General features: G+C 39.7%; 1 protein-coding gene across 2 annotated transcripts in view; it reads left to right on the forward strand.

Moving 5' to 3' along the window:
• Positions 1-14,393, forward strand: part of SLC15A2 (solute carrier family 15 member 2) — a 52,576-nt gene that overhangs the window by 2,879 nt on the left and 35,304 nt on the right. For both annotated transcript variants that reach the window (XM_021934099.2, XM_021934100.2), the window contains exon 3: positions 482-623. In XM_021934099.2, the coding sequence (XP_021789791.2) occupies positions 482-623 (142 nt within the window). The remainder of the gene's footprint in view (positions 1-481; positions 624-14,393) is intronic.

Consider the following 14,393-nt stretch of genomic DNA (forward strand, 5'->3'; position numbering starts at 1 on the left):
CCCATGGGGCCCTGCTTCTACTGCCTGGCAGTCACTTCTCAGTCATGCCACTGATGGGAGTACTGAAGGCCAAAATCACCTTATAAAGACCGGAGATTAAATATTTTTTTTTCCATAAATCGCTTTAGGCCGGGCGCGGTAGCTTACTCCTGTAATCCCAGCACTTTGGGAGGCCGAGGCAGGCGGATCACGAGGTCAGGAGATTGAGACCATCCTGGCTAACACGGTGAAACCCCGTCTCTACTAAAAAGAATACAAAAAACTAGCCGGGCGTTGTGGCGGGCGCCTGTAGTCCCAGCTACTCCGGAGGCTGAGGCAGGAGAATGGCATGAACCCGGGAGACAGAGCTTGCAGTGAGCCGAGATCGCGCCACTGCACTCCAGCCTGGGCGACAGAGCGAGATTCCATCTCAAAAAAAAAGGTCACTTTAATGCATCTGTCTTGTTTTTTCTCCCCACACCCCTTTTTTTCCCCACTACAGCTGTGCTGATCCTGTATTTCCTGTATTTCCTGCACTGGAATGAAGATACCTCCACATCTATATACCATGCCTTCAGCAGCCTCTGTTATTTTACTCCCATCCTGGGAGCAGCCATTGCTGACTCATGGTTGGGAAAATTCAAGTAAGGAAATGGGAGGTCACATCCCTACAAGTTTCACAGATTGTGCAGAAGGCTATCACTTCTAACCTGTTGCTTTTGAGCAAGAACATACCTATGTCATGCGTGAAAAATAAGAATCTCTGTACATCTGTGTAGTGTGGGAAATTAAAAAAAAAAAAAGAATCTCTATGGCAATAAGGAAAGGCTATTCTTTTCATTATCAGTTTTTCCAATGTGTTTACATCCTCTTCAGCTGCGGTATCTTTTGTTCCTTAAAACTAATTTAAACCTTCCATTCCATAGTTTAATATTAAATCTTCTTCTAATCTTGGTGGAGATAGAAAGTACTATCCACCAGCAAATTTCTAATTTTAGCTGGCTGCGGTGGCTCATGCGTCTAATCCCGGCACTTTGGGAGGCCGAGGCAGGCAGATTGCCTGAGGTCAGGAGTTTGAGACTAGCCTGGCTAACATGGTGAAACCCTGTCTCTACTAAAAAGACAAAAATTAGCCAGGCATGATGGAGGGTGCCTGTAATCCCAGCTACTTGGGAGACTGAGGCAGGAAAATTGCTTGAACCTGGGAGGCAGAGGTTGCAGCGAGCCAAGATCGCGCCACTGCACTCCAGCCTGGGCAACAGAAGAAGACTCTGTCTCAAAAAAAAAAAAAAAAAAAAAAATCGAATTTTAGATGCTTTTAATGTGGTTATTTGATACTTTCTCCCATCTCTTCTCCAGATTGAGTCATCCCATCTCCTTTAGGATCTTTATGAGTGTCTCTTTTCAGCTCTTTTGCCATCTATTTCTCTTCTTTAACATCTTTTTGTAGTTTCCTTCCTACGAATCTAATATTTTCATGAGTTAGACTATTGGTTCATTCAGTTCAGTATCTTTTAAGTCCCTGAACATAGCACCAAGAGATACAACATGGTATAATGTTATAGTTGTCCCCTATAACATTATCCTGATAAGCTAGAAATGGATTGTGGATATCCACTGCTCAATTATTTTCTATGGACCTGTCATTTGTCTAAAAGAGCATTTCTCAAAGGGCATTCTGTTCAAAACTATAAAATATAAGAGTTATGAGGGAAAATAAAGCTCTTGTGGTCAAACAAGTTTGGAAACTGTTAGGCTGAGCAAAGCTAAAAATGTTCCCTTACGGCATGACTTCTTATAGCCTTAAACATGCTAATATGAACTATAAAATCTCCGCAGAAGGTTGTAGTATGTAGTGTTTCCCAAACTAATGTGACTATGGAATATTTTTTCTGGATATTTTGTGGACCTAGTGTTCCAAGGAATTCTCTTTAGTAAACAGTGGTTTATAGCTTACTTTGGCCTATATATGTTCATTATTCTAAAAGTGTTTAATCAGCACCTAATATATATCTATAGACGTAACACAGTACTGAACAGTTTCTTGACTTGGGAGAGGAATGGTAGGTGAGTAGCTGAGATCTACATTTGCTACATATGTAGTAGTAGTCACCAAAGTTATCTAGATATGAGGTTGGCACTACTTGCAGAATAAAAAGTGCAATCTATAGTCTATTTATTCAGTTCTAGAAGAAAGATTCATATACATGACATACCACTTTTATTTATTTTAAAAATAATTTCCTTTAAGATTGAAGAAGCACAGTTACAGGATTTGATGAGCAATTGTTTCCTGGTTAATTCAGAGAAAATTTAAGAACCTCCACTTGTGCCCTCAAATCAATCCTTCTTGATGTATTTATTATTGTTTTTAATTTATTTTTATTGGGGTATAACTTACATAAAGTACACAAATTCAGAAGCCTTAACTGTACCACCTTGATCAGTTTTTATATATGTATCACCATCACCTAGATCACTCTCCCTAGGGTCTCTGTACCCTCACTATTCCCCTCTCTCGCCTTCAAATTCTCCCAAAGAACCAGAGTCTTTTCCTGCAACCAGAAGCAGGTGCAAATCTCTAATAGTTTTAAATGAACAAAACTCATCTTGACTCTTCTTTTCCTATCATTTTTCTCTTATTACCATTAACCCCATGTTATAAAAATAATCCTCTGTGTGTGTTGCCTTTCTCACTCTTCATTATCACCTCTTATGGTAGAGTAATATAATGTAATGCAATATAATCCAATTCAATTTAACTTGATTTGACCCAATTTAATTCAATAAATGTTTATTGAGCACTTTCTATTTGTCCAAGGAACCATGGAGGATGAAGAGGTGAATTACACGTACTATCTAATTCATATTGTTCATATTCAAATAGCTTTAATACAGAGCATATTGTAGTACAATAAGGTATACTATAAATCATCTTTTTTCCTATTGAAATTACTCCCTAAGATCACTCGTAAGGATTTATTCATTAACAAATTCCAGTGGTCTTTTCTAAATTCTTACTCATTTTGAACTTGTTATTAACATTTCAGCCTGTTTATCATTTCTATGAAACTCCCTGGCCTTCTCTACAGTATATTTTTCTTACTCTCGTCCTCTTGTATCTTTTCTTATTTATCTGGCTTCTCTTTTGCCTCTTGTTTACTTCACTCTTTCCTGAGTATAAGCATTTTCCCAGGTTATAACTTTTACCCTCTTCTCTTTCTCTAGATTCTTCCTTAGCAAATTCTGTGGTGTTGATATTAGCCGTATGCAGATGGCTCCTCAAATTCCAGTGAATTACATATTGGCATTCACCTCCTGGATTGTCCTAACTCCCCAGATCTGTTCTTTGTTCTGGCTTCCCTACATTCCTACATTCAATCAGTTATCAAATTCTACCAATTCTGTTTGCCACAATCTCTCTCACATTTATCCTTTTTTCAGCACAAAATCCACTGCATTAGTTGCCATCACCCAGTTTTGGTCTTCATTGTCTCAATGTCTTTAAATTGAGATATTAAAATGGACACTAAAATGTTTTTACTGCTTCCGATCTCTTTTTCCTACAATTGAGCATATACGCTACTGCCAAATTGATCTTCCTAAAAGAAATTCTGATCACATTACTACTCTGCTCAGCAATTTCTGGTGACTATTAAATCACTGTCTACTAATCTCACTCCAACTGACTTTTCTGTGCTTATTGTCATACTTATCTCCTTTCAAGAGTGGCCACTAGAGGAAAATTTAATACTAATATTTCTGTAATCATATCCAATGAGATCTCTTTTTCATGTCTGCTTGCATTGTTTCTGCTTCATGGAAACCCCTTCTTCTCCATCCTTTCATGTCCAAACCCTTTAAGGCTCACTCAAATACCACCTATGCTATGTAGTATTCTCTGCCCCCTCATCTTTTACTATAGCCAGAAGTAATCTAGTGTTTTTTGAATTCTTTGTTTTCTCACCCTTATATGACATTTACTAAACTCTATCTTATTATAGTTATTTAATTATTTATATATGAATCTGATATCTTCTTTCAAACACCTAAAGGACAAAGTCATTTATATATATTTTTCCCCACCCACCCCATTTATATATTATATAAACATATATAATGTGTATAATATATAAGTATATAACATTTAAGTATATATATAATATATATATTTTTTGTCATTGAGACAAAGTCACACTCTGTCGCCCAGGCTGGAGTGCAGTGATGCAATCTCGGCTCACTGCAACCTCTGCCTCCCAGGTCCAAGTGATTCTCCTGCCTCAGCCTCCTGGGTAGGTGGGATTATATGCATGTGCCACCATGCCCGGCTAATTTTCGTATTTTCAATAGAGATGAGATTTCACCATGTTGGCTAGGCTGGTCTCGAACTCTTGACCTCAAGTGGTCCACCCACCTCCCTCTTCCAAATTGCTGGGATTACAAGTGTGAGCCACTGTGCCCAGCTGTGATTTATATTTTTATGCGAGAGCACATAGAATAGTGCCTAGCACGTAGCAGGCCCACAGTAACTCTTTGAATTCATAAATTTATTCACCCTCTGACCCTCAAATGTAGCCACATACTGCAGGTAGATGTAGATAGGCATGAAGGTTACTTTTATTTTATTGTGGGTATTGTGGTTGCTTTTTATTTTTATTTTTTATTTATTTATTTTTTGAGACAGAGTCTCACTCTGTCTCCCAGGCTGGAGTGCAGTAGCGCGTCCACTCACTGCAAGCTCTGCCTCCCGGATTCACGCCATTCTCCTGCCTCAGCCTCCCAAGTAGCTGGGACTACAGGTGCTGGCCACCATGCCCGGCTAATTTTTTTGTATTTTCAGTAGAGACAGGGTTTCACCGAGTTAGCCAGGATGGTCTCGATCTCCTGACCTCGTGATCTGCCTGCCTCGACCTCCCAAAGTGCTGGGATTACAGGCGTGAGCCACCGCGCTCGGCCTGTGGTTGCTTTTTAAATAAGAAAACTTGGGGGTGATTGGTATCTCTTTCACAAAGGGAGTAGTTTGAGAAAACGTGGATAACTTGTTCTCCTGTAGTCATATTTGTGTGTGTGTGCGTGTGCATGTGTGCATGTTAACATATACAAACAGATGATAACAGCAACAAAAGAGAGTAAGTACTTAAAACTACCCTTCCTTAAGTTGGAAAATCAGAAAAAAGACAAGACTCTTCCTTTACTATCTTCTCTAATTTGAACCTGTAGCCTATTTTCTTCATTTGCTAGAGGAAAATGGATAGATTTTTGTTTCAAACCGTTAAGTTCTTCCCCACCTCTCATATGTTTCTCTGCCTGAGTATGTGTTTGTGTGTGTGTGTGTGTGTGTGTGTGTATGGTGTGTTTACTTTTATTCAGGTGTTACCTTGAGGGTGAAAAGCCTTCTATAACATTAGAAAGATTGTTCAAACCCTGAAGTGCAATTTCCTGAATTTAGTAAACAACTTCTATTAAAAATCTTTCCTCTCTTTGCTATCCCAGAATAATAGATTTGTTAAGAGGAAATGGGCATCCAGAGTCCCTGACTCTTGTTTAAGGAACTCCCTATGCCAGGAAAGAAGTGATTCTTCCTTCAGAGCTACACACAGGAAAGACTAATCAATAGGTACACAGTGGGAAAACAAAAATTATTAGACATGCATATTGGTTTCTCAAGGATGCTATTTGTAGTGTCAAGTTGGTTTTAAGAAAGGAAAACACTTTTAGTCATAGTTCCTAGATTTTATATGCTATTACCCAGGCTCATCGGTTTTGATTTTTGACCTGGGCAATCACTTAGAACCACTCTCTTAAAGGTGTTTATCATGCTTTTATAAAAAATTTTAATTTAATTTTAATTTTAATTTTTTATTATACTTTAAGTTCTAGGGTACATGTGCACAACGTGCAGGTTTGTTACATAAGTATACATGTGCCATATTGGTTTGTTGCACCCACGAACTCACCACTTACATTAGTATTTCTCCTAATGCTATCCCTCCCCTGGCCCCCACACCCTACGACAAGCCCCCATGTGTGATGTTCCCCGCCCTGTGTCCAAGTGTTCTCATTATTCAGATCCCACCTATGAGTGAGAACATATGGTGTTTGGTTTTTTGTTCTTGTGATAGTTTGCTCAGAATGATGGTTTCCAGCTTCATCCATGTCCCTGCAAAGGACATGAACTCATCCTTTCTTATGGTTGCATAGTATTCCATGGTGTATATGTACCACATTTTCTTAATCCAGTCTATCATTGATGGACATTTGGGTTGGTTCCAAGTCTTTGCTATTGTGAATAGTGCTGCAATAAACATACATGTGCATGTGTCTTTATAGTAGCATGATTTATAATACTTTGGGTATATACCCGGTAATGGGATGACAGGGTCAAATGATATTTCTAGTTCTAGATCCCTGTTTTCCACAATAGTTGAATTGGTTTACACTCCCACCAACAGTGTAAAAGCATTCCTATTTCTGCACATCCTCTCCATCATCTGTTGTCTCCTGCCTTTTTAATGATTGCCATTCTAACTGGTGTGAGATAGTATCTCATTGTGGTTTTGATTTGCATTTCTCTGATGACCAGTGATGATGACCTTTTTTTCACGTGTCTGTCGGCTGCTGAAATGTCTTCTTTTGAGAAGTATCTGTTCATACACTTTGCCCACTTTTTCATGGTGTTGTTTGTTTTTTTTCTTGTAAATTTGTTTAAGTTCTTTGTAGATTCTGGATATTAGCCCTTTGTCAGATGAGAAGATTGCAAAAATTTTCTCCCATTCTGTAGGTTGCCTGTTCACTCTGATGGTAGTTTCTTTTGCTGTGCAGAAGCTCTTTAGTTTAATTAGATCCCATTTGTCTATTTTGGCTTTTGTGGTCATTGCTTTTGGTGTTTTAGTCATGAAGTCCTTGCTCATGCCTATGTCTTGAATGGTATTGCCTAGGTTTTCTTCTAGGGTTTTTATGGTTTTAGGTCTAACATTTAAGTCTTTAATCCATCTTGAATTAATTTCTGTATAAAGTGTAAGGAAGGGATCCAGTTTCAGCTTTCTGCTTAGGGCTAGCCAGTTTTCCCAGCACCATGTATTAAATAGGGAATCCTTTCCCCATTTCTTGTTTTTCTCAGGTTTGTCAAAGATCAGATGCTTGTAGATATGTGGTGTTATTTCTGAGGCCTCTGTTCTGTTCCATTGGTCTATATATGTGTTTTGGTACCAGTACCATGCTGTTTTGATTACTGTAGCCTTGTAGTATAGTTTGAAGTCAGAGAGCGTGATGCCTCCAGCTTTGTTCTTTTAGCTCAGGATTGTCTTGGCAATGTGGTGTCTTTCTGGTGTCCATATGAACTTTAAAGTAGTTTTTTCCAATTCTCTGAATAAAGTCATTGGTAGCTTGATGGAGATGGCATTGAATCTATGAATTACCTTGGGCAGTATGGCCATTTTCACAATATTGATTCTTCCTATCCATGAGCATGGAGTGTTCTTCCATTTGTTTGTGTCCTCTTTTATTTCATTGAGCAATTGTTTGTGTTCTCCTTGAAGAGGTCCTTTACATCCCTTGTAAGCTGGATTCCTAGGTTTTTTATTCTCTTTGTAGCAATTGTGAATGGGAGTTCACTCAGGATTTGGCTCTCTGTCCGTTATTGGTGTATAGGAATGCTTGTGATTTTTGCACATTGATTTTGTATCCTGAGACTTTGCTGAGGTTGCTTATCAGCTTGAGGAGATTTGGGGCTGAGACAATGGGGTTTTCTAAATATACAATCATGTCATCTGCAAACAGGAACAATGTGATTTCCTCTTTTCCTAATTGGATACCCTTTATTTCTTTCTCTTGCCTGATTGCCCTGGCCAGAACTTCCAACATATGTTGAATAGGAGTGGTGAAAGAGAGCATGCCTATCTTGTGCCAGTTTTCAAAGGGAATGCTTCCAGTTTTTGCCCATTCAGTATGATATTGGCTGTGGGTTTGTCATAAGTAGCTCTTATTATTTTGAGATATGTTCCATCGATACCTACTTTATTGAGAGTTTTTAGCATGAAGGGCTGTGGAATTTTGTCAAAGGCCTTTTCTGCATCTATTGAGATAATCATGTGGTTTTTGTCATTGGTTCTGTTTATATGCTGGATTACATTTATTGATTTGCATATGTTGAACCAGCCTTGCATCTCAGGGATGAAGTCGACTTGATTGTGATGGATAAGCTTTTTGATATGCTGCTGGATTCGGTTTGCCAGTATTTTATTGAGGATTTCCACATCGGTGTTCACCAGGGATACTGGTCTAAAATTCTCTTTTTTTGTTGTGTCTCTGCCAGTCTTTGGTATCAAGATGACGCTGGCCTTATATAATGAATTAGGGAGGATTCCCCCTTTTTCTATTGATTGGAATAGTTTCAAAAGGAATGGTACCAGTTCCTCTTTATACCTCTGGTAGAATTTAGCTGTGAATCCGTCTGGTCCTGGCTTTTTTTTTTTTTTTTTTTTTGGTTTGTAAGCTATTAATTATTGCCTCAATTTCAGAACCTGTTATTGATCTATTCAGAGATTCAACTTCTTCCTGGTTTAGTCTTGGGAGGGTGTATGTGTCCAGGAATTTATCCATTTCTTCTAGATTTTCTAGTTTATTTGCATAGAGGTGTTTACAGTATTCTCTGATGGTAATTTGTATTTCTATGGGATTGGTGGTGATATCCCCTTTATCATTTTTTATTGTGTCGATTTGATTCTTCTCTCTTTTCTCTTTATTAGTCTTGCTAGCAGTCTATCAATTTTGTTGATCTTTTCAAAAATCCAGCTCCTGGATTCATTGGTTTTTTGAAGGGTTTTTTGTGTCTCTATCTCCTTGAGTTCTGCTCTGATCTTAGTTGTTTCTTGCCTTCTGCTAACTTTTAAATTTGTTTGCTCTTGCTTCTCTAGTTCTTTTAATGGTGATGTTAGGGTGTCAATTTTAGATCTTTCCTACTTTCTCTTGTGGGCATTTAGTGCTATAAATTTACCTCTAAACACTGCTTTAAATGTGTCCCAGAGATTCTGGTATGTTGTGTCAATTTGGCTTTCAACATTTGAAAGCCAATGTTCTCATTGGTTTCAAAGAACATCTTTATTTCTGCCTTCATTTCGTTTTTACCTAGTAGTCGTTTAGAAGCAGGTTGTTCAGTTTCCATGTAGTCATGTGGTTTTGAGTGTGTTTCTTAATCCTGAGTTCTAATTTGATTGCACTATGGTCTGAGAGACAGTTTGTTGTGATTTTTGTTCTTTTACATTTGCTGAGGAGTGCTTTACTTCCAACTATGTGGTCACTTTTGGAATAAGTGCCATGTGGTGCTGAGAAGAATGTATATTCTGTTGATTTGGAGTGGAGAGTTCTGTAGATGTTTATTAGGTCCACTTGGTGCAGAGCTGAGTTCATGTCCTGGATATCCTTGTTAACCTTCTGTCTCATTGATCTGTCTAATATTGACAGTAGGGTGTTAAAGTCTTCCATTATTATTGTGTGGGAGTCTAAGTCTCTTTGTAGGTCTCTAAGGACTTGTTTTATGAATCTGGGTGCTCCTGTAGTGGGTCCATATATATTCAGGATAGCTAGGTCTTCTTGTTGAACTGATCCCTTTACCATTATGTAATGGCCTTCCATGTCTCTTTTGATCTTTGTTGGTTTAAAGTCTGTTTTATCAGAGACTAGGATTGTAACCACTGCTTTTTTTTGCTTTCCATTTGCTTGGTAGATTGGGTAGATCTTCCTCCATCCCTTTATTTTTAGCCTATGTGTGTCTCTGCACTTGAGATGGGTCTCCTGAATACAGCACACTGATGGGTTTTGATTCTTTATGCAATTTGCCAGTCTGTGTCTTTTAATTGGGGCATTCAGCCCATTTACATTTAAGGTTAATATTGTTATGTGTGAATTTGATCCTGTCATTATGATGTTAGCTGGTTACTTTGCCCGTTAGTTGATGCAGTTTCTTTCTAGCATTGATGGTCTTTACAATTTGGCATGTTTTTGCAGTTGCTGGTACCAGTTGTTCCTTTCCACATTTAGTGCTACCTTCAGGATCTCTTGTAAGGCAGGCCTGGTAGTGACAAAATCTCTCAGCATTTGCTTGTCTGTAAAGGATTTTATTTCTCCTTCACTTATGAAGCTTAGTTTGGCTGGATATGAAATTCTGGGTTGAAAATTCTTTTCTTTAAGAGTGTTTAATTCCCCCACTCTCTTCTGGCCAATAGATCTGCTGTTAGTCTGATGGGCTTGCCTTTGTGGGTAACCTGACATTTCTCTCTGGCTGCCCTTAACATTTTTTCCTTCATTTCAACTTTGGTGAATCTGACAATTAGGTGTCTCGGGGTTGTTCTTCTCAAGGAGTATCTTTGTAGTGTTCTCTGTATTTCCTGAATTTGAATGTTGGCCTCCCTCGCTAGGTTGGGGAAGTTGTCCTGGATAATATCTTGAAGAGTGTTTTCCAACTTGGTTCCATTCTCCCTGTCACTTTCAGGTACACCAATCAAATGTAGATTTGGTGTTTTCACATAGTACTATATTCTTGGAGGCTTTGTTCATTTCTTTTTACTCTTTTTTCTTTAAACTTCTCTTCTTGCTTTATTTCATTCGTTTGATGTTCAATCACTGATACCCTTTCTTCCACTTGTTTGAATTGGCTATTGAAGCTTGTGCATGCATCACATAGTTCTCATGCCATGGTTTTCAGCTCCATCAGGTCATTTAAGGTCTTCTCTACAGTGTTTATTTTAGTTAGCCATTCATCTAATCTTTTCCAAGTTTTTTAGCTTCCTTGTAATGGGTTCAAACATCCTCCTTTATCTTCGAGAAGTTTATTATTACCAACCTTCTGAAGCCTACTTCTGTCAGTTCATCAAAATCATTCTCCGTCCAGCTTTGTTCCATTGTTGGCAAGGAGCTGCAATCCTTCCGAGGAGAACAGGTGCTCTAGTTTTTAGAATTTTCAGCTTTTCTGCTCTAGTTTCTCCCCATCTTTGTGGTTTTATCTACCTTTGGTCTTTGATGCTGGTGACCTACAGATGTGGTTTTGGTGTGGATGTACTTTCTGTTGATATTGATGCTATTTCTTTCTGTTTGTTAGTTTTCCTTCTAACAGTCAGGTCCCTCAGCTGCAGGTCTGTTGGAGTTTGCTGGAGGTCCACTCCAGACCCTGTTTGCCAGGTATCACCAGTGGAGGCTGCAGAACAGCAAATATTGCAGAACAGAAAACATTGCTGCCTGATCCTTCCTCTGTAAGCTTCGTCCCAGAGAGGCACCTGCCTGTATGAGGTGTCAGTCAGTCCCCACTGAGAGATGTCTCCCAGTTAGGCTACATGGGCTTCAGGGACCCACTTGAGGAGGCAGTCTATCCTTTCTCAGAGCTCAAAAATCATGCTGGGAGAACCACTGCTGTCTTCACAGCTGTCAGACAGGGACGTTTAGGTCTGCAGAAGTTTCTGCTGCCTTTTGTTCCACTATGCCCTGACCCCAGAGGTGGGGTCTATGGAGGCAGCAGGCCTTGCAGAGCTGTGGTGGGCTCCATCCAGTTCAAGCTTCCCTGGCTGTTTTGTTTACCTACTCAAGCCTCAGCAATGGCAGATACCCCCTCCCTCTGCTAGGCTGCTGCTTTGCGGGTTAACCTCAGACTGCTGCACTAGAAGTGAGCAAGGCTCCGTGAGCATGGGACCCACTGAGCCAGGCGCAGGATATAATCTCCTGGTGTGCCATTTGCTAAGATCATTGGAAAAGCACAGTATTTGGTTGGGAGTGTCCCGATTTTCCAGGTACAGTCTGTCATGGCTTCCCTTGGCTAGAAAAGGGAAATCCCCCAACCCCTTGTGCTTCCCGGGTGAGGCGATGCCCCACCGTGCTTTGGCTCACTCTCCATGGGCTACACCCACTGTCCAACCAGTCCCAGTGAGGTGAACCACGTACCTTAGTTGGAAATGCAGAAATCACCATCTTCTGCATCAACCATGCTGGGAGCTACAAACCGGAGCTGTTCCTATTTGGCCATCTTGGAGTTATTATGCTTTTGAATGTCTTCTCCACACTTATCTTTTCTCTTTCTCCCAGTGGGTCTGCATAGTATGTCCTTTCTCCTCTTTTTTGTCTGTCTGATCTGAACTGACCTTCTTTTCTTCATGCAAGGTCTCTTCCTCTTCCATCACTACACACTCTCAACCTCTGTATATACCTCTTCTCGGTTCCTAAGCTCCTACTAAAAATGGCTCTGGCTTTTTATATTCTTATGGTGAAATAAAATATATTACTTCTTTCTCTTCCATTTCCTTTTTCCACATTAACTTGTTTGTGATAAAACCAAAGGAATGCTGGGTTATGAGTTAAATATAGAAGTTCTACACCTAACCCTAATACTAATTAAAATGTCACTTTGGGGCCAGGTGTAGTGGCTCATGTCTGTAATCCTAGCACTTTGGGAGGCTGAGGCAGGAGGACTGTTTGAGGCCAGGAGTTTGAGACCAGCCTGGTCAGCATCACAAGACCTCATCTCTACAATAAAAGAAAGTCACTGTTTATTTTTTTTATTTATTTATTTAATTTATTTATTTTTTTATTTCTTTGAGATGGAGTGTCGTTCTGTCTCCCAAGCTGGAGTGCAGTGGTGTGGGATCTTGGCTCACTGCAACCTCCGCCTCCTGGGTTCAAGTGATCTGCCCATCTCAGCCTCCCAAGTAGCTGGGATTACAGGCACGCACCACCATGCCTGGCTAATTTTTGTATTTTTAGTGGAGGTGAGTTTTCACCATGTTGGCCAGGCTGATCTTGAGCTCTTGACCTCAAGTGATCCATCCACCTCAGCCCCGCAAAGTGCTGGGATTATAGGGGTGAGCCACTGCAACTAGCCCAAAAGTCACTGTTTAGAAATGTCATTTGACCTGTCTGGATTTCAGTTTCTTGATTTGTAAAATTGAAGGATTAGTGACGTCAACCTAAAGCATTTCTGTGTCCTGTGGTTGGGATTACAATGACTCTAATATCTCATTTCAAATGCAGAATTTTCAGGTCTCTTGACTTCTTGCTCCTCCTATTAGTTTCCTGCCGTTAGTTTCCTCTCTGATATCCTTCATATCTAAACTATTTCCTATGAGGGTTTATTTGTTTTTTGTTTTGTTTTGTTTTTTGTTTTGTTTTTATCTATAAGGTTGCCTATTTTCCTCCTAAACTACTTATACTTCTGTCATTCATTTAGTCCAAGCTTGTCCAACCTACAGCCTGCAAGCCACATGGAGCCCAGAACAGCTTTGAATGTGGCCCAATACAAATTTGTAAACTTTCTTAAAACATTATGATAATTTTTTTTTTTAAACTCACCAACTATTGTTAGTGTTGGTGTATTTTATGTGTGGCCCAAGACAATACATCTTCCAATGTGGCCCAGGGAAGCCAAAAGATTGGACACCCCTGATTTAGTCCATCAATTCGATACTGATCTTACTACCCAGACTTTATCACTTTGGCTCAAACTCCTTTTTTTCCCCTCTATGATGATCTAAGATAGATAATCTGTTTGGGGTTCATGATAGCTAGCATTTTTTTTCTGTTCCCTTTCTTGCTATTTATTCTTCTTATTACAACAAGGAGAACCTTTCTCTAGAAGATGTTACAAGATCTTTTGGGAAAGCTTGTCCCCTCCCCTGATGTTAATTAGTCCTACATTAGTCACCTAACTTCTTTTTTTTTTTTTTTTTTTTTTTTTGAGATGGAGTCTTGCTCTCTCACCAGCCTGGAGTGCAGTGGCACCATCTCTTGGCTCACTGTAACCTCTGACTTCCTGGTTCAAACAATTCTCCTGCCTCAGCCTCCCGCATAGCTGGGATTATAGGCGCATGTCCCTATGTCCAGCTAATTTTTGTATTTTTGGTAGAGATAGGGTTTCACTATGTTAGTCGGGATGGTCTCGATCTCCTGACCTCGTGATCCACCTGCCTTGGCCCCACAAAGTGCTGGGATTACAGGTGTGAGCCACCGTGCCCAGCCTAGTTACCTAACTTCCTGCCCCCTACCCCCCAGACCCTTTAAGGTCCCTGCCCTAGAAAGCCGACCCAAGGATTAGGCACTTAGAATGAGAAATCCACATCCTGAGAGTTTTGACATCTCCGGCCTCTCTTTGCTATCTTTATTCCATTCTATTCTCTTCATTCCACATTAGCATATAGCATCTTAAAAATTGCAGGTGTAAACTGTATAATTTCCAAGGTTCATTATAATGCTAACATTCTACTTGTATGTAGGAATGCTGGTGTGGTAGTACACATAAGGAATATATGTTGTAGTGTGCCATATTCCAATGTGTGAATCTCTCTATATGTTCTTAGTGGAGTTCCTTATTCTTCTACTTTCTATTTGCTGTTCAAGTTCCTTGAGAAAACAATACAACAGAATGTTCCTTCCAACTG

This window comes from Papio anubis, chromosome 2, assembly GCF_008728515.1.
Source record: "Papio anubis isolate 15944 chromosome 2, Panubis1.0, whole genome shotgun sequence".
Lineage (NCBI taxonomy): Eukaryota > Metazoa > Chordata > Mammalia > Primates > Cercopithecidae > Papio > Papio anubis.